Below are 21,674 nucleotides of genomic sequence, written 5' to 3'. Positions count from 1 at the left end.
AACTGAAAAATAAACTGGAGATGTGAGCTTAAAGTAAATAATCAAAATAATCAAGTCATTTGAGCAGGAAGGACCTACATCCTTAGAAACATGTATTGCCAATAAGGCTTCAGTACTGCTTGTGACAGGAAACTATTTGTCTTCCTTGACTGCAATTGAGAAATGGTGGAACTTTTATATTTTTTTAATTTTGACTTCGCTGTACTTCGCTACTCTGGCTTTTCTTTTCTTCTTTCTGTTAGTGCCTGAGCATACTGGGTATGCCTGCCCTGACAAATAATTTGGCTTTCAGTTTGCTGACCTTTTTCTGCGGGATCCAGCACAGGCATATATGCAGGAAAGACATATGCATATCTGAGTCTAAATTCGGAAGCTCCTTCTCTAACATGAGAGAGTTACCTCAGAAAGAATTGAGCAAGGACAAGAGGATTTGGAACAACACTGAGACGTCGCTGTAGGAAGAAAACATTCTGCAGGGATGAGTATTAGCATGAAAGGTACTTGCAAGATGGGAGTGTGGCTTATTACACTTGTATTGTTGCATATGTATTTTATGCTTTCATTGTAAACTCTTCAGGACTATTTCTTTGTTATGAGCTGCTTATTGTGCAGCACCTGGTAAAATGAGATTCTTTCCCGGATATGCTAATACAATATTAATATTAAAAGCTGCTCCCTTGTAATTCCCATTTGAAAATGAGACTGGCTATTACCTTCATGAAAAAAATTTGAACAGTCCCTCCCCCATGAGGAGGAAAAAAAAAGTTTCCTTCCATGAAAGCAGAGAGAAGGTGGTTTTCTGTTAGAATAATTTGAAAATAAAGAAAATTCCAACTTAAAGCACTAAAGTTAATACCATGCTTAAGAAATGCAATATTCATTAATATTAAATGCTGTACTTAACTGTGACTTTTAAAACAATGATGAGGAAACTATTTTGGTAGAGATTGCAGATTTTTACTGAGGGAACGCTGTTCTGTCATCATAACTAAAAAAACTGACCAATTCTATAAGCTACTTTCATTCTAGTAGAATTAAGCTGAGTATTATTCTTTCTGCTGCACTGTACTGTCTGAGATAGACCGTATTTAAGACTGCTGCAAGCCTGCAACACACTTGAAACTCATCTTTACTTCGCACTTGTCAGAGTGTGTGATATTCTCCTTGCTATCTTTGCCAAAAGCATGAGTGACAGACTTTCCATGCTCTCAATCTAGACACAGGATTTCATATGCTGGCTTTCTGCTTATTAGCATATGGCTGAAACTGGTTGGATAAAGGAGGTTTTTTTCAGCCTAGAAAGAAAATGTGCTGTTACATTGAGGTCAGGTGTAGATCTGGTAGATAAACGACATGTAAAGGTTATGTAAATAGACTGTTCTTATAAAAATATGTAGCTCGAGACTCTAGAACCTAATGATGAAAACAGTTGTAGAATAAGACTAAAATGGTATTTTAGGTAAGTAGCAACTGAGTACTTAAAAATTAAATACATGCTGAAACTCTTTACCCACAAGATGACAGAATGGTTACTGGCATATAAAACTACACATCTAGTTAGCTGGAAGGATACTACGCTTAGAAATGTTGGCATGGGGGATGCTGCAGTGAAGTGTTTTTTTTAAAAGGGCATCAACAGTTTGTCTTAGACTAGAATGATCCATTAAAACTTCTTCAATGTCAAGTCAGTTGAATTACTCAGAATAAATTGTTGCATAAATTAGAATGTTACCTATTAAAAGGGGTTCAGCCATGGTGAACAGAAGTGGTGCTACCACACCACTGATAAATGACAAGCAGACCGGCTTCTCTACTGCTTAGAGAAACTGAAGCCAGGCAAGCAAAATTAAAAAGCTGTTTTGCTCAGTACTCCACTCTCCCACCTCTTGTTAGTAGCACAAAAGTCATTGCAGGTATAAAAAACTGGTGGGTACACAGCAGTCTGAGAGCATCTTAACAATGCCTCTACGAAGACAAGAAGTACAATCTAAATGTTTCCTGTACTACAGACGTACATACAGACCCCCAGTAGGGTAAATCAATAATGCTTTTTCTGCGTCAGTAGCCCAAAGCATACCCAAGCCTTTGAACTTTGCAGACAATCACCACAGAGTTTAGCAGGTTACTCTATAAGTGCTGTCTTAAGTATAACCTGCAAAGGCTGGTAAGAAGCTATCCTTGAGCTAACATGTCATTCTAAAAGACCATTCAACACAGAAGACATGGGCACAGAATGACTCATTGGTTTCTTCCAGTCAGTGAATCCATTACTACTGCAACTGCTCTGGAAATCTTCAGGCTGTACATACTCAGTCTAAATATCTGACTGCTTACATTAACGTACCCTTTGTATGTTGGTGAACTGGACAAAGCTGCAACAACTGCAGTAATGAAAAGAGGTATTTGTGCAGTAGTACACTGTGGAGAGGATTTCTACATAGCTCTCCATGAGCAGTCCTGTTTAATGGTTTAGATTTCCAAGCTATTTTAAGTACATTTGAATGATTTACCTTTAGGGTGATGAGCCTTAAACGGTAATCATCTGCTTGTATGACTTGGTTAACTGTGATTTCTATTCCTTCATAGGTGACCTGTTCCTCTGGCCAATATTCTGTGCATTTCTGTGTGCAATATAAAATAAATCTAGTTAAGCAGAAATCAAGGGAGGTTCATTTTTACTCCTCTGAAATCGGATATAGCACATGCACAGATGAATATGAATGAAGGTTGTTTCTATAATAAGTACGAGCTTTCACTTTCTAAAGAGGGACTACACTGCAGGTGTTTTTTGCTACACTCAGCCTGACCGCGCGATAAAAAAATGCACAAATAAAATAACTACTAATGACCGCTTCTAAATGCTCGCATCCTAATTTACCTTCATGCAAGGTGATATGCATTTTGAAGGTTCACTACAGAGACCAGTGGCAAGGTGTTTTCTTATTAATAACCTGGGTTTTTATATTAATTATTTTCTTATGATAGTCATTACTATTATGTACATTGATTATCAATATTTCTGTGGTATGCATAAATGGATATGGAAACACAAAATACATCTTTTCTATTTTGGATAAGGGCCATTGCTCTCTGAAGATCAAATTATCGTTTTCATAGGTTTTTGTACAGAAGAACATGATCGGAAATGTTTTAGGAATTCAGATTACGTACCAAAACCCACTTTAAATGGAAATAGAGATTCTTTCATCAAAGCTAAGGAACTGAAAGGAAGCAATAGCTGTAAGAGCTATTAGAATACTGCATTTAATTTCACCAAAACACACCCAGGGATGCAGCCTGCACAACCAGACAATTAGATAAGCCGAAGCTATAGTCCGCTTGCAAATGTCAGCTGTGGTACTGATACCCTAGACAGGAATAAAGGGGGAACCTGGAACACTCCTGCCCTGGAAAGACGACTGACAAAGACTGATTTTTTTTTTTTTTTGTATGCAATCTCTCATTAAGCTAGTCAGTAGGCAAGGGAAGAGACAAGCATTTTCAACAGTGGTGTAGGGACTGGTTCATGGAAGAGGATTTTCAAGTGGAATGGCATGAAGAAGGCAGGGTCTGAGATAAAGACTCCCTTGTGATAAAGGAAGAAACAACTTCTTGTTATCATAGGAGAATACGGATCTGCTGTTGCACAAAATCTGTTAAAGAGGATGTTCATAAGCTTCCTTTTTTGCATGACTGGGCACAATCTTGAAGTAGGGTAGCAAGTTAAATCATGTGTTGCTCTTTCCCACCAAAAATAATTCCACTTCAGAAGAAAGATAAACAATAGAAAAATATCTTGGAAAAGAACTGAGTCAAAATTGTTGTGTGGGAGAATCAGTGTTCTTCCATCTGCATAGCACCCCAGTTAATAACCCACTGGGAATGTGGCCCACTGTTTGTCTGTAAAAATTATTTACGCAGATTGTGTTTTTTCTTCCCTTCCTCTTAAACTGCAGAATCCATTGTAAAAATCGTCAAGTGCGCTAGCAACTATCAATAGCACAGACGTTGTTCTGCTTCAAAGAATGGAGTAAGATTGCCCACTCACTTCTGTGGGCTGTCAGTCAGTTCAGATTAGATGTGACAGAGGGCTGAGATACAGAGTTCTTCACACTCGTATTAGCAAAGTCACTGCACCAAGGAGAAACACAAAGCCTCTGTTACTAGCATCATGGGTGAACAAAGGTTTTGATTTTCAGTCTATATATTCTTGAGTCCTGTTATTCATATATTAATATGCATTATGGAAAAAAGGGAATGAGTGCAGGAAACATTCACATGAAAGCACTTACCCTATATTTATGGCTGAGATTCCTGACGTCGTTTAATTTTTGACACAAAAGGTATCAGAAAAGACTCAACAGCTCTGTTAACAATATACAGGCTGCAGCAAACTCCACTTATAGCGCAACAGCACTGCAGTGCACTGCTTCCCAAGGCTGATATGACAGGTGAAATACTTTGTCAGTGTACATAAGAGGAACTCTGGATGTAAAGGTTACTTTGCATTCCTGTTATACAGCCTTGCCTTAAAAGCTATAGTGGGAGAACTCCTCAGCAAGTACAACCTACAGGACCAGTATTTCCTCTGGCTTTTTTTCCTTCTTAAAAAGGGTGACGTTTTTCAAAGTGCTTAAATGATTCTGGTACTCTATGCCACAACACCATGTTATTTGCCATAAACTGGCCCCTCAGATCCATGAAAAAGTTATCACTTCAGCTCTGTAGTAACAAACTGTGCACCCCTTAGAGGCAGATGTGAGCTGAAATATGTTAATACAAATCTCAGCGAGGAAACATTCAGGCCAGCAACACACTATGCTTTGCATAGCGATATCCTAAGAACACCTGTCCAATCAGCTAGCTGTAAAAACTGATGGTTATTAATTTGTAAAGCATAGTAATTCTGTATGAGTCCATCTAGTTCATGTCTTTTTCACTGAAATTCAAGCTAGAGCAATTTACTTCACAATCGGGGAAAGCTAAAGGTTTCTGCACATATATAATTATGGGCACTCAGCTACCAGCTAGCAGTTAAGCCATCATAATTCAGCATGTATGACGGCATGCCCACATTCTTGGGTATCTAAGTGTCTAAAGCTTCTCCAAAGGAAACGATCTCACCTAAATTACTAATGGGTTCTCAGGAATGAGCTTTGACAAATAACTGCTGTTGCATTCTAAGAAATGCCACTTGGAGCTCTATACTTCACCTTGCTGCCAGGGGTGAGGGGGGCTGCAGAGACCAATACATGCCCAAACCACAGTCTCGCATCCTACTCTGCCAGTAAAGGTGGGCCTAAACTCGGATACCTGCCTGTGAATTGAAACTCGGACACGTGGTTTTGACAGCTCTACTATAGGGCAAGTATTTCAGCAGTTAATAATGAACAGCTGGAAGGCAGCAATATTCTAAACTGAAAATAATAATATGTTAGGTGGATTAGCAAAAACATTGTGAAGATTTAATTTCTAGAAGCACAAATTCCAGCAGGTGGTGAATAGAAAACTTAAGCACCTTAATCAATTTCAGTATTCCAGCAGCATTTCCTAGACATTCAGTAAGAGGGCCTCTGTACCCAAGTCAGCTGTAGTTGTTGGTCACTGTAACTAGTACGGTCCACAAATCAGGGGCAGCTTCAAAGAAAGGTGAATATAGGCATTGAACCATAATAAATGCAAGAAAAAGTAGTACTGACTCTGTTAAGTAAAGATATTCAACCTTAAAAATACGTAGGGATGGAGTGCTATTGCTTTGGACATCTTTACAGAGGACTTTAAAGAGTTTCTGCAAGTAGATCTGGGTTTATAGAGGCCTTAGGTCAGCTGGCAAAAATGGCAAAAATAGCAGTAGGCTAAGTCAGATAGCAAAACAAGACTTATAGTAACCTCACCCGAAAGCAGGAAAAACTCTTATCTTCTCTGAGCCTGAAGAATTTAATGCTGGCTCTGATAGCTCAGGCCACTGAACTAGCTTCTTTTCACTTATTTCCACAGGCTTAGCATCTGTGCTGAAAATATCTGCTAGAGTACAGATAAAAATATAGACTATATGTAACACCATTACCTCATTCATCTCTTCTATATTGGTAATCATGACAATGATGGGACAACGCTCCTGCCACACCATTCTCCAGAAATCACTTACAGTATTAACTATCGGTCCCTGAGTAGCAATATATACCTTCTCCTCTCCTCCATAGCCCTGCCAACAAAACAACAAGAGATCAGTTTTAACAGGGATGCCCACCACAACCTTGAGGGTTCAGTCTTTGTAAACAGAGAGCTACCACTGGTTGGAATGGAGACTTTGTGGCATCTATTCCTCCCCTCTCCATCTCTCTCCTGCACATGCATACATATGAGTAAAGGCAGAATATGGACTCTCATAATTCCAGTAATGAGAGTCCCATAGCCTTGAGGTGACTCTGGCTAGGTCAAGAGCCTTATTCAGGTTTGTTTTCCAGTGCCTTGGTCAGGCCAGCTGACAACCAATTCACATTAATAAGTGCAGAAGTGTGTTTTTGTAAGGTCTGAACCTGTATAGTTGTGCTTTAAGATTTGGTTTTCAGTTAATGTAAGCAGGAGAGAAGAGCAATTAGATCAGATAGGATGCCTTTAAAAGCCAGTGGATGTTGCAATTCTGTTTATGTTAACAGTGGCTGATAGAAGCCAGGGAGACATAGTGGACTGCTGAGTTCTTACCCTGATGTAGTTAGCATTGATGTAAGAGCTAAGAGGGTCGTCTTGATCAGCTGAGGTAAGGCACACTCTGCTGTGAGGATCTGAAATATGTGAAGAGATAAGCTACAGTTTATCAGTTGCTGAGAAGAGTCAATGAGAGAGACAAGACTATTTTGTACAGTCAGACATTCAGATGCATACATGGGCATCACAACAGATGGCAGTGGCTTTGGAGAGCTCCCATGTTAAAATGTTAACAAAAAAAGGGAAAGGATGGTTGGGGTCATTTTGTTCCCTCTGATAGTTTTACCTGCTCTCTGAAACCTTTTTTAGTTGTTCCTGTTGGAGAGTCAGGGTCACACAGTTACTCTGCAAAAGCAGTAACTTTTTAACTCTAGGAAAGTATTTCTGAATTTGTTAGGTCAACGGACACATCCTGGCTTGTAAGACGAACGGACACATCCTGGCTTGTAAGACGTTAGAATATAGTTTGTGAAAGGACAGCAACATCTTTTCTCCCAAACCATAAACACACATTCCTTGCCTGCAAGCAAGCAAGACGACAATAACACTCATCCCGTTTTGTCTTGCAGTGAGCTAAACTCTGAGATATGCTATTAATAAATATGATGGTTAAAGAGAAATTGAGGAATATTAGCAGTCTCATGTACTTTGCAAACTTGCCTCAGTACTTGAGTTTCTCTCATTGGGGCTGTTTATGAAACATTATTCTTATTTAAATAAGATGAATGAATACGTTATTGCATCTGGGAACCTCCATCAAATTCTCACTGAAGTCAATGGGAGCTGTTCCACTGATTTTAATGGGAGCTGGCACCAGCCCACATCCATCAAGTAACACAAGTTTGCCATCATTAGCAAGGAACATCCTTGTGGCAGAGGCCATGGCAAACAGCAGCAGTTTACCAACAGGAGAATATAAAAAAACAAATCACAAATAACTTCACAAAAAAGTCAGCCTGTTCAGAAACCAGAACAAAATAGAACTTGTGCAAAAATAGTGTGATATTGTAGAAAGCACGAAGGACCAAGCACACAATTTCTGTTGTACTATGAACACAGACTCTGCATGAAACACTGTCCTCAGATGGAACTGATTCGTGTTATCTATAATGTGGTAATATAATCACAGTCTGCAAAGTAAGGTATTAACAAAGTTATGGCTTTATAGCACAAACGTATTGAAGCTCAGTGAGTTTTTCTGAAACACAGTTCCCTCCTATTCCCCTTGGCTCACCCCTCTACTGCTGGGGAGACTGAGAGACAAGACAGGAGATAAACTCAGTAGATCACTAATTCGGAAAGTCCACATGTCACAAAATCACATAAAAAGCCAGCAGTAGTTGCCAGATGCTTTTTCAAATGTCACTGGAGTTGGTATTCAGGCCCTGTGTATGAAATCCTTTTCCCTGGGTTTTTATGTAGAGTTATCTATGAAGTCTGTTGATGTTTGAATAATGATTATATGATTTTTCCCTACTAATAACAATAATATTATGTTGTCCAGCTTATAACGGAGTCCTTAGGGAGAAATAAAATGGATCTGAAGAATTCTATCAACTAGATAGAGACCCCTTGAAAATAAGCATTCATCAACTGCAGTAGTATTTGAAATTACTTTTCAATGTGGACTTTGTTACTGTTGTATCCACAAACGCTAAAAAATTATTTATAATAAGCTTTCATTCCAAATGATAATACTTGGCCTGTGAGTCTTCTGTCAATGCAGTATTTACATTTGCTTTAGTAGTATGTTAGTGAATAGTTTCAATGATATTATTACTATATGTTAAGAGAGGGCTATTAAATAATGCATTGTTGACAGAAAGAAGTTGCACTGTTTTACAGAAACCATAACTGAAGATGAATTGCATCTCTTAGAAGTTTATAGATAAATAGGAATAGCTCATTATTTTGAGGAAAAAAATATCAAAAGAACCCTTTAATATCATTAGAGTCCAGGGTACGAATTTCAAAATTTCAGTGAAGAGGCACTTAAAAAAAAAAGTCATACTTTTGATCAAACACTTCTGCCAGGACAAAACCAGGGCACAGGCCAGGTTCAGGTAGGCACCACTCCTTTAAAATACAAACAAAGCAAAAACAAAAAACAGTAGTAGTCGTACCTCCAAGAAAATAAACGCTATGCCAGCTATTTTTTCCACAATCTTTTACACAGACACTTTGTATTTACACTAGATCTGACATTTTAGAGCAACTGACTAAGCTTACTGAAATGTTTTGCTATCTCAGAATGGGGTAAAAGCAAGAGAGCTGCGTAGAAACTAAAGAAGTCTGTCTAGACAATACTCTTGAAAAAAAGATTCAATGAGACTGATGCACAACATCCTCCAGTAGGTTCTCACCCACCTCTGGAATTCCACAGAACATATTTTTCTATTATATCCAAAAAGTGCTTCCAAATATCCTGAGGAAAAGTTATCATTTTCTATGATAATCTGTAGGACTCTTCCCCAGAAGAGGATTATCTGCAAACATGCAACTTCACATTCATGAAATATCCAAATTAACCTCCTCAGCATAGCATTTCTCCAAAAAGACCCTTCTGCCACCAAAAACTCCCTTTCTAAGCCATTTCATTACCACACCAACAAAACTGAGGAATCTGCAAAAAGAATTTACTACAGAAGAAAAATAAATCAGATGAATTAGAGCCTATTATCATGTCTCTCACTTATTACAATTAACTCTAGGGTTCCGACTAATTGATCATTATGTTAAGTGACTGCTTACCTTTTAATGATAACTGCCTAGACTACTTCTGGAGATGCAGCTGGTAAGAGAATTTTAGTTATTTTTTAAATTCAAAGTAATAGATTTTGGGTTTGACACTAGTTTGATAATCAAATACTTGCTATCCCCTACAGTAAAATGGTAACTACAGTTGTGTGAGCCTGCCCTGCTGCAGGTTGTTCAGCACTTCCTACCATTACTTCTGCTTAGTACAGCCAGAACTTAGAGGAATGCCAGGTAGATATGCAAAGCAGCATAGGACACACGAGGTCAGCTTGGAAACCAGAAAAACACAGGATGCTCAAAGCCTACAAGCGTCCTGCTTTCCCTCATCTTGCCTCCAGTACCCTCTCCTACTTTGCCCATGGATAATTTACTGGGATCTTCAACTTTATGCCATAAAAGGGACATAGAGCTTCCCTGTTAGCCTCCTCACTGCTGGAACCATGTTCTTGGAGAAAGGGGGAGCTAACAGGGAAGCCCTCTTCTTCACTCAGTGACATCAGGCCATCCTCTGGTCACAACCAGCAACTCTGTGACGTAACACTGCAGAGACTGCTGGTTTCATTCAGGAAAAAAAAAATCCAGATCATAGAGGGCTTTGAATAAACTTGTTGATCCTTGGAGGCATGGTAGGGTGCAAGTTAGTTATCTTAATCTTGAGAGGTCAAAGTGATAGCAATGGCTGCCAGCAAATATCTGTAAGGCTGAGACAGAGTTTGCAGCAAATAATTAACCCGTTGAGGATCACTCCTAAAAGTATGTGGCAATGAGCCATATACTTTTACAACTCACTTTACAACACAGAAACAGGGTGTTAAAAACAGCAGCAATTTTGATGTTTCTGTTTAAACATCCAATTTGGGATATTTGAAATGGATCCAGTTCTCAAAACATGCATTATATGCCAACTTCAGAATATCCAGGCCACTTTAAAATAAAGCCATATGGACATCTGTAATGGAGGCAACTGAACTCACTAGACACTTCTTAAATCTTTCCTTTCCTGTATAAACAGCGAATTAACGCTTGAATGATTCACCTGAATTGCCAGTTCATTTTAGGACAAGAAACCTGAAACCTCTGGCTGCGTGCTTTTGCAGTTCTGGTCTAAGGTGGAGTGCAAAGTCATCAGAAGGTTTACACACATGAGATTGTTGGTTAAAAAAAAAAAAAAAAAAAAACTGGAACCACTTTCCAACTTGTTTTGTTGCCTAAAATGGTAAATATAACCTAGAACGTTTTTGACTTCTCCACACTTATCTCTGCTAACCTGACACAGAACCATTTGGGCTTTGCAAGTGAGTTACTGTGGCTAGTGATAACATCTTCCAACAATGACACAAAGAAAAAAGCCATGACATTTTCAAATTGTATCAATTTGCAACATATCTTGAAATATGACAGAGGGAAAGATGATGCTATTTCTGAAAATCAGTTCCAAAACAAAACATTTCTCAAAATTTCTATTCTTGGATGAAAATAAAAATACTGTAATGGGAAAGAAAAAGATTTTGATTTTCTGTATCATCGTAAAGTCATCAGGCTGGCTCCTGATAGCCATTCTCATTTTGCATGTGAGGCATGATTCTGAGAAAAAACATTGCTCAGGATAACAACACTGCTAGAATTTAGCCATTCTAAAGGACTTTATCAAAGACAATACTAAGTAACATATGAATAAATACATCAAGGTCTCAGCTGGAACAGCACCACATGATTCAATTCTAATGACTTAAAAACTTAAGTCCTCCTGATGGTCAGCGAATCTTAGGTTCGCCATGCTCTGTACCCCTTTTGAAATTTGATTTATGCTTCAAAGCCAAGTTGCTGCTTCATAAACATTGCCTTTGGACAACACATGGTAGGGACAACACAGTTGATATATCTTGGAAAGCAAAGCACAAAGCATTTCAGTGTGCAGAACAAACTACTCCGCCTCACTGACTTAAAAAGCGTGGAACTTACTTGGGAGAATTGTTTTGTAGCGATTCTTCCGCACTAAGCCTGGAATATCATATTCCTTTGGATCAACGAAGTTCATTGGAATTTCCTGTTCAAAAAATACAGAGTAGGTAGTAGTATTAGATTCACAAGAGGAACAAAACACCCAAACCAATTACGTCCTGCCTGTGAGGGAGAAGTGATGAAGTCAGCTGAGACATATGGTACTGCACTTCCAGCAACTTACCACCAAAAACATGACTGATGTTTCCTTTTACTGTCACTGACTTTCTCTTCTGAAATACTTAATATGAAAATGCTCACAGTAACTGATTCATTGAATGATACACACAATGGCATTATGTTAGCTCCTAGTATTATTAGAACTGAATTACAAGTGTAGGCACAGAACTCAGCAAAAGGTGGTATGTAAGGTACCCTGCTCCAAAACTGCTGGACCTCAGACACCATCCGTTCTGACTCATACTCCTTCCCCCTCTTTTAGGGCAAAGGAAATAATTTGCTGATGATTCTCACCCGCAACAAATTATGACACAAACTATGACAGGTTGGCATAATGACCTGGCACTATGGACTTGGGGGGTGATTCTTCGTGCTCTCCACACTACCCAGCTCCATGGGCAAGGACAGCAAATTGGTGTTCCCTGGTTAACTGCTCTCTGCACTACTAGACTAAAGGACATACAAAGATGGAAGGGCTTGTTGTGCTCACTATGTCTTTCTTACAAGGTGTCAACCCCAGGCAGCGAGGGCAGGGACAACTGGCGCAAGCACTGACTGGAGTCAGTGGGCATATGATAGGTTCGGATGTATCAGCCAGGCTCAGCAAGGAAGAGGCTTGTGGGAGCTCGTGAGCACAGCTGGTCCTCCCAGCTGCAGCACACTGGAGGTAGGAGGTCAGTACTGGACATATCAGAAATGGGGTCAGGGCTGAATAAGACAGGCACACAATCCTCACACTGGGAGGAAATTAGGATGAGAAGAGCTACAGATTATGTTAAATTCTGGAGCTTTGTAAAAGCAATTGTCTGCATTCTGTGCCTCATACAGCACTGAGCACAGTGTTGGGCTTAACCAGAGGCAATTAATACAACAATAAAGCAATTGTGGCAGTACTATTTGGTGGAACTACCACATGGAGTTCCCCAAATTGAGAGGAAACCCGGGGAATGAAATCAACATGTTTTCCTCAGTTACGTGCTATTTAGTCACCCAGAACTCTGCTTGAGCCAAGCTCCGTAGTCTTTCTTTGGCATTTAGTCATTTACTACTCAAACAAGCTATTGCTGAAAATAGCAGTATTTTGCCTTAAAAAAAATCTCTAAAATCTGTAAGAATTTGAGGACTTAGCCCTGCAACTGACTTTTCTTCCAAAAAGAAACACAACTTCTTGCTTTATTATGAATTTGGACTTTGAAAACCAAGTAGGTTAGATACAGACTGAAAACACATGCTACAGGGCCAGTGGATGATAACCGTTTCATTAAAAAAAAAAAACTAGTTTACATTTTTTAATTGAATTAATTTTTGATTAAATGGCCTTTTTTATCTACATTTTTTCAATTTTCATTAAAGAATGAAAATGGTTAGGGATGGTTTGGCTGATAAAAATGATTTTCTGAATATCAGGAGAACTCATTCAAAAGCTCTCAGAGAAATTAAACTTTTTTTTCTCCTCCTATTTCTCATATTACTTTCTCTGCCTGAAAGCAACAGTGGGCCTTAGAAGCTGATGAAACTGTATGTGGACTTATTTAGCAATCAACTCAGACACTCAATAAGCAAACACTTCCTCTTCAGAACAGCAATAGATGCTTTACCTTAAAAGCATCAGGGGTTGCCTACACAAAAGGTGGTCTTTGTTAACTTGTACAGAGCTACGTGAATTAAGAGCCCCATATATTTGGTGGTCTGCTTTAAAACTGAAGTCCAAACCATCTCACCTCCATCTGCTTGTAAAGGGAATAAAACCCAGAAACTGCACGAGGAAGGTGGATGGCAAGGAGTACTCTGAAGTGTTAGACCTTAGTGATCACAAAGGGGACAGGCTGAAAGGACTGCTGTGTTGCAAAGCATCCTCCTCCTCCAACTCTGCTGGGATACCACACCTAAGAGAATATTTGATAGGCTGGCATTAACTTCAGTAGCTCTTGATTACACGCCATGGAACACCCCAGGGTGCAGAGACTGTGCCTTGGTTAGTTCCCATCTTGTGCAGTCATTTACAACCCTGTCTAGTAGACATAATAGTCATAGACATTGCAGCATTTTGCATTTTTTTTTGCCCAGGTACAAACGGCAATGCCTACAGGGGAGGCTCAGTTAGGAGGAGACTCAGGTGGAATGCTAATAACTAAAATGCCATTGTACTGACTAGACCGAAATGTATCTGGCCTTTATTCCAAACTACTTAGAAATGCAATTTTCACCCGCTTACTTCACCTATGTATGTCAAGGCTGTATTTTCCCCAAAATGAGGCTAGGCGTTCTTTCTCCCAAATTAAAAGAGGATACAGAAACCAGGGAAACATACTTCAGAATCCTAAAAGCAGCTAAAAGAGCAGCTTTTAGCTAATAAGTAATTTTTGTGCAGATAAAAACAACAAAGCATACTTTCCATGGCTCCTGCTGAGTGGCATAGCCATCCCGTGCTTCAGTTGTCTGCAGAACATTCAGGCAACTTAGACAATAGCTCCATGCCAAGCACTGAAGAGTAAAGAGTGTTCATTTCGGTTGATCTCATCCCTAAGGGAGCTCCAGGGATTTCAAGAAGTCAAGCCTACAGCAAACTTGGCTTTTTTTTTCCTTATAGTCTAGTGATTTTTTTTCCTTAAACATAACATGCTGAGAAAAATAAATAAATTTGTGAAAACAGAACTGTTTTTCATTGCCAGAACTAATTCTTGTAACTTATAAGTGGCAAGATCATTGAAATTTTTCAGACACTGTCATTTCAAAGGGTGATGAATTTGAGGATTTAATTAAGTGCTTCACTGATGGAAGTGGAGTTTGTATTTACTAATTTTAGTCTTGCAGAAAGTAATAGCAAGATTCATAGAAAGAAATAACATCCCATTTTTCTGATGCTGCTGGACTCCTACTCTATATAGAAAGGTCAGAATACTCACAAAGAACTCTGCCTGGAGTATGAAAGGATCCAATGCTTTCTTGTGCAGTTCCTCTTCAGTAAGGATGTTTGATGCTGTCTGGAGGTATTCTTGAGCCGACTGTTCCCGTGGTGACATGACATAGCCAAAACCTTGCTCAGAACAGCCTGGGGTACACATATCCAATGTAAGTGAAACATTTGAACCTCTCCTGCAAAAGACAGCAATTAGAGTTTGTTTACAACAGAAGAGATTGACCCACCATTGCAAGTGTCAGCAATGGATACAGTCCCGATGACAAATAAACAGCAACTTTAGAAAAACACTCAGGTGGTTATGCTGGGTACGTTACTGTCACTACCTGTTAACAATGGGTGATGTAGCCAAGATCAGAAGATCATTTCTGTAATGAAAACACACTGGAAGATGAAGACCAACACTTTCAAAATTTTGTCTATAGTGAGGTAACTCTCTGTACTATCACCTAAATACAAGCAACTTGCTTTTCAAAGATGCTGAGCAGGCAATTGCAAGGAAGTTTTAGTACGTGCGTAGATAACACCATATTTTTGGGTGCCTAACACAGACTGACATTTTAAACATCACCAGTGAGAATCCTGCTCCTAGTTTTCTTTAGGTCAGATCTCACACTCTACTCCTACTGAATAAGCATTTACCAGTACCCAGAACATCATCCTTGTGGTAAGATCTTGGGATAAATGTTACTAGTTCAACATGAATAAGAGCATGAGATGCTGACCCATTACCGCAAATAATTTTTCTGTCCGAAAAACTTTTCTTCCACAACAGTTAATTGTGAGAAGGGTAAAATGAAGGCCCTAACATTTTGATAGTGATATTAAAAATATTGGCGTTGAGTGTAGAAATGTTAGTGGCATTTACATAAGTTAACCGTGCTATAAAACAAAGAAGTCAAAACCTGAGCACTGTTTAGTGAATGCAGTTTTAAAGCATTCCTGAGCTTCTGCCAATCTCACACACCGTAGACTAAATTAAGGTCCAGATGTCATCAGTGAATCTGGAGTTAATTATCTTTAGAACAATAACACCGTACAATCTGATGATTACTATCTGTAATATTCTATTCATCCACACAGTAGACCTATATTTGGTGACTCTCAGTTGGCAAAATCTACTTGGGAACTACTTGTAGGAGCTGTTGAAAAATACATATGCAGGCCAGCACAACCAGTTCACAGAGAAGAAGGGCAGAAGTTGTTACTAGGATGACAGCCCTTTTCTGAATTCAGGAGCGTTTCCAAAAGATGTGCAGCCAGCCTCTTGCTATGATTCACAGTCATGAGGAAAATAATCTCGCATGAAACATAACCAATAGTGGTAGAAATTGAGTTTTTAGTGGCACTTTTTATTTTTTTCTTGACCCTATCCTGAGAGCTGTTAAATAGCTACTACATTCACCCCCAGAAACAGCTGCATTTAACTACTAACAAATGCTTTTCCTTTTTTTTTAATGTAGGAGAGGCTATGTACATAAAGATATTAGTATCTCTTCAGGATGCAGAAATGAGATTGTCTCTTCTTAAGGATGACAGTCAGTGTTGTTTGAATTTAGCCAGTGGTTACCCTTGTAATGGTGCAGGTGGTTAAGGAATAACAGGGAAGGAAGAGATGGAGAAGCAGGATAGATGAAAAAGAGGGGTGGGTAGGTAATTTAACACAGTAACACATAAAGAATGACCAATGCTTAATGTGAATGAAATCTGTCAGAGCGCAACCCAAATCTGAAATAGTGTCTGATCTCTCAAGTACATGTGTATGTTAAAAAGAAATTTATTTTACATCTTAGTGTACACATTCTACATAGCGTGAGAACTTCAAGCAATTACTTCCTATATCCCATCTCCACTTCCCTGACAGCTTTTAATTGTTGATATTCACTGTATCTCTTGAAACAGTTTGTAGTTTTCCTGCAGCCTGTCACCTGAGAAGAAATTGCACAGTCTTTAAAGAGAGATGGAATGAAGTCAGGGACGGTGAAAGGCACAAATGACTTGCACTTCAAGACCCATCTTGCCCATAATGAAAACAAGGGCAAAACTCGCTGATAACAGGCTCAGGGACATGCCCTAGAGGTCACTGTAATCTCATATTTAAAGCAGAATATTATAATATAAAAGGTGAGACATTTCAGGGCAAATGAGGTAACCGTGATTGAAGTATGAGAAAAAGCATTTTAAGCTCATAGAGGTAAATTAAAGGCCTCTGCTGTTAACACTCCTTTTTTAATTAAGTAGCAGCACGTGGAGCTTTGGAAACTCAGTACGATACATTTTTAGATGACCTACCCTGTAAGTTTCAGATGAGAGCATTAACTACTGTTAGCCCTTCAATTAAGCTTGAAAACCTGGGAATAAAGAAAGTGATACTCTTCTAGGTTGGGCCTTTCAGTAACCTCATTCCTTACTCGTAACACCACCATCTTTGCAGAATTTCTTGATGGGATTTCTGTCCTTGAGATCTGCCTTCTGTTTCACCGAGGCAACTAAAAGAATGCAACATAGATAGAGATGCAGGCTGCCAACAATGCAAACTCAGACTTCCTGTGGTCCACAGAAGGAGGAAGGCTAGGAACTTTAAACCAGTCTCAGCTTCAGAGATGAGGATGCCAAATCTGGTGTACTTCTCCTTTCCTTAAACGCACACATGCATACTGACACAGAGTAAGACTAGTAAAGTGAAATAAGAGAGTCTTATGGATGACAGGATAATTCATCCCAACTGAGTGCTCAGTACTCTGCTGAACCTTCCCTTGTCCCCACTCACATGTTCTGGAATTCACATACCTCTGGGCTTCTGCGTCTTTCAAAGCGTGCCCGTTACAGGTGACCCTTCTGTGAGATACATGAGCAAAGATGGAGAAATGCAACACAAATCAGTACTCCATCCTTCCCATCTTCCTTTTATCTTAAAACTGTCCTTTCCCAGCTGTGAATCTCTCCGAGAGGCTCTGTTCTCCTGCTGGTTCAAGGTGCGAACACCAGCTTACCTCAAGTTTCGTTATTAGATTCATTTCAAAGGAATTAATTTACTTTAAGGCTAACCCCTAAGAGAGCTACTACAGATGACCATTTGTACTACAACTGGCTTTTGGAGAAAGGACTAATTCTCCAGCATGAGTGACAGGAAAACAAATCAACAGCGTCCACCTTTCAGTGGTAAAAAGGTTTCAGTGACCTAGAGTGGTTTTCATGCTATGCAGTTGTCATCTTGGGGAATGGCAAGAGACTAATCAAACACAAATGGATCTTCTAAAGGAAACAAATGTCACTTCTGAATAAGACTTGTTGACAGCCATCTGGAAACCACACATTTGTTGGCTAGTATGTTGTATATTTATGACTGAACTGAAAACAGATAGGAAATTAAGCAGCTGCTTGGCTTTTAAACCACATTTTAAAGTGATATTCATGAAGGCAACAAAGCTTCCTGTTAGGCATAGAACTCCCAAGCCCATAAAATCTGGGACCAAACTTTTCCCTCTTCATTGGATCTACCCTACCTTTCTTGCAAGCCCACGGATTTAACCGTTAGAGTAGTTGGATCTGTCTCCGCTTTAATGTCCATTACGCAGTCAAAGACCGGGGTCTCTGGTACAGGATCCAAATCTAGGAAGTCATCCTCATTTTTATCCTCTGTCCACTCTGAGTACGTGAATGAAGGCTGCCGGCTCACAGATTGGCGTCTGTCCTCTTGGAGCGGAAAGGGGGGGTCTGGACGGGCTCTGATCAGATGCCAAAACTGGAGGAAACAAACATTTGAAAAACCTTTCTGCTTGTTGCCAGTCCCTCCATACAGCCTAGAGGATGTGTCTTTAGGGCAACAGCCCAATTCACTATAGCTAGTAGAACTGGATGCTATTAAAGAGGACAGGAATGTTCCATGCAGGAGCAGCTTTGCAGTGCATGTTACAAGGATTTACATCCACCTATTCAAACACGCTTTCAGCCACAGATGTTTCCACAGAGCTAGCCAGGCTTAACTCTGGGACATAGTGGAAACAGAATGTGCTTGTGACCATCATATGCCCGCCAATGTGATATCACTGTCCTTTTGTTCAGTTTATTACCCTTCCTATACTTGTTGACAAAACCAAAGTCTACCGTACTGTTCCACAAATCATACCTTTCCTGACTTAAAACTAAGACATAGATATAGCTAGGTTAAGATAGATAAATAGTATTTTCCTGAACTGCACATCCTTGATAATCTGGAACTGTAGCCTAAATCCATGTATAAACCAAAGGCATTCTAAAGAAGCCTCAATTTTGATGCACCTGATTTTGAGGTTCAGAACGCCTATATCATTTTTTGGTCAGTGGCGAAGCCTGTTTTGTGACTTAATCGTCTAATTTAAACATGGTTCAGACATTAAATAATAAATCCTGTGAAGTTCTAGAGCATAAATGTAATACTAAAGTTTATAATAGGAGTTAATGAAGGATTGAAAGTGGTATGAATTAACAATTATTGTATCTTGGTTTGCACAGATGCTGTGGCAGACTAGATGATTTGGAGATATTATCAGCACTGTTTAATCCTACACAGGCATCAGCTAAAATCCTCAAGTCCCTAGCTGAACTCTGGGATCTGGACCCCTAGGCCAACTTTATCCCTCTAGCACAGAACTAGGAGCAATGTCACCCATCACTGCAAGTGTTATACAAACTATCTTGTCCTGCTGTGCACCCTTTTGAGACCAAGAAGATTTTGAGGATGTGTCATTTTTCCCAAAGTAAAGCCTCTTCTGTGGCTTATAAATGGGCAGTTGACTTCAGAAAACATGTACTGTTAAAAAAGGCCTAATTTTTCTTCCTATGCTATTAAAGCACATTAGTTTCTACAGGATTTTAAAAGCCAATTGCCTTGTGCCTGTGTATCTTCACGTACTTTCATTCCTCTGAGCCTAGACAATGAAAAGAAGTGAGGTAAGTTTTCATTTCTGTTCATAGCCATTTTTAGAGAAAGAGTCTCACAAAGCATCAACATTCAGTTGACAATTACTTCAAAGAGAATGTTTTTTGTTGCAATAAATCAAAACAAACAGTAGCTACAGAAACAAACATAGGAACATAATTACGAGACTTATATTTTAAACACATTTGGGGTCAAATATGAACTGAATCTGTCCTTCACACTTGGCCTGATGGACGAGAAGAAAGAAGCTTAAAGACCTGATTCTATTTTCAGTCCCCAAGATGACTTCTGGAGCTTGGCAGTCTCACAGTACTTGACATGGTTCTTACATATACCCAAGGATTATAATATCCAAGCAGTTCACAGTGTAAAGTATTTATCTGCTCAACAGCTTTGTACAGGAGGAGCATGTTGTTGTTACTATAATCAACATTTGTGCTGAGGGTCATGTGTAAGGCCTAGGTGCCAATTACATACTACAGATGCTAGTGCAGAGTTGGTACAGTCACACAGGATTGAATTTACTGGTGATACAACAGGCTGTAAATCCAAAGGAATATAAAGTTTGCCCTAAAAGCAGAGATGCTTTTTTTTTAGGTTGAAAAAAGCATGTGGACAGTAAGAGCTGCCCAAGACAATGAAGGAAATTAAATTACACTTAAAAGTAATGGGTTTAAACTAAACAATGGAAAAATAGTCAGCTCTGAAAACCTGATCAGGAGGACTAGACAGCACTGCGCTGGTCCCTTGAGGCTGCCTGGGCCTAAAGCACCACCTAGCCCTTACGTGAGGCAGAAAACAGACAGCAACAGTAATACAATCCTCAAGGGCCTTACCTGGCCAGCTGTTTTCACCATGATCACTAACCTAGCAACACAGCCTGGTAATTGGGTATTCTCAGAAAAGTGTCTTAAATCTTGCTTCAGGTCTGCTCTCCTGAAAAATTTGTTCTAACATTTGTTAGATTTACAAATTCCCTGATACAGGAATGATCTGGATTTTGGTGTGTGCACAGAGCAGATAGGCATTAGTTTTATTGGTGTCATGTCTGAGACTCCACTCGTCCACCATTTCTCAGCCTTGTTAGATGGCCCAACAGCTGTTGCCCTACATTAAAGCAACAAAATAGCTGTGTAAATAGTCACAATTTCTCCCTTCCCCAGAGAACCACTGAAACACGACTTCAGGTGACTTCAGGTTACCACAAGTGCTGAATAAAAAAAAAAACGCATAAGCTGCACGTTGCCTAGTACCTGCATTGGTGTAGGACTGATGTATCAGGTCCATCTATTATGACAGAAGGGTACATTTGGAAAAGAAAGATTTAATCATAAATGCACTCCTCAGTGTAAAAGATCCCTTCTAGGTACCTTCTAGGCAGCAAATGGCTTAAAATTCATGAAAATAAAAAGAGAACGCACTGAGCTGAGATAGAGGGAAAATACATAAAAACTTCATTGAACTATCTGTTGTCCAGTAAGGTGGGATCTAGAAACTCTGTTCAGCTCCATCACTGCGTTATTTGTCATGTCCTGTTAATGAATGTTTTATACCTTATTCCCTAAATGCTGGTAGAAGCAGATGTTTTCAGGTTGTAGAGCGGTGACCTGTTCTCATTTACACTGGTACAACTGTTCACTTGCAAGTTGCTATGGATGCAAAACAGTCAAAACTCGGACCACAATTTTTGGTTACAGAGAGCTCTTTCAGAGTTACTTTCTGTGCTAAGAATGGCTTGGCAATAAAACGTTTCCATCTAGGTACAAATAGGTTCAATATGAAGAGAAATCATACCCCTGCTATTCTGATTTCCAGCTCAGAATGTTTTGCTGTAAAATTAAAGCAGCATCAGAAAAGCAAAAAATTGCCTCAGCCAGGCTTCCAAGCCTACATCAATGCCTACATCAACTTCCATGCCTACATCAATGATCCCAATAATGGATCACTAATCACACTAATTACTTTGCTTTGTGAATGGTTTAAAAAAAAATACATTCACCTGACACATTAAGCAGAAGATTTTGCTACTGTGCTGCCTCTAAGTGAACTGAACTGTGGTATGTATTGTGACGAACCTCATACTGGGCCACATTAGGAGAAGCGTGGCCAGCAGATCAAAGGAAGTTGGATATTCTCCTGCTACTTAGTGCTGGTGAAGCTGCACCTTGGATACCGTGTCCAATTTCA

General features: G+C 39.4%; 1 protein-coding gene across 19 annotated transcripts in view; it reads right to left on the bottom strand.

Annotated features, from left to right (window-relative positions):
- The window catches only part of PTPN5 (protein tyrosine phosphatase non-receptor type 5), a 90,418-nt gene that overhangs the window by 11,572 nt on the left and 57,172 nt on the right, over positions 1-21,674 (bottom strand). For 13 of the 19 annotated variants that reach the window (XM_068944873.1, XM_068944863.1, XM_068944870.1 and 10 more), the window contains 6 exons: positions 18,073-18,311; positions 14,553-14,742; positions 11,428-11,512; positions 6,706-6,785; positions 6,068-6,205; positions 2,511-2,621 (listed from right to left, as the gene is read on the bottom strand). In XM_068944873.1, coding sequence (XP_068800974.1) covers positions 2,511-2,621; positions 6,068-6,205; positions 6,706-6,785; positions 11,428-11,512; positions 14,553-14,742; positions 18,073-18,311 — 843 coding nt within the window. The remainder of the gene's footprint in view (positions 1-2,510; positions 2,622-6,067; positions 6,206-6,705; positions 6,786-11,427; positions 11,513-14,552; positions 14,743-18,072; positions 18,312-21,674) is intronic. The other 6 variants (XM_068944865.1, XM_068944874.1, XM_068944864.1 and 3 more) reach the window with 1 other exon arrangement.

The sequence above is a fragment of the Struthio camelus genome, chromosome 5, assembly GCF_040807025.1.
Source record: "Struthio camelus isolate bStrCam1 chromosome 5, bStrCam1.hap1, whole genome shotgun sequence".
Lineage (NCBI taxonomy): Eukaryota > Metazoa > Chordata > Aves > Struthioniformes > Struthionidae > Struthio > Struthio camelus.
This window is presented reverse-complemented; position numbering and strand designations above follow the sequence as displayed.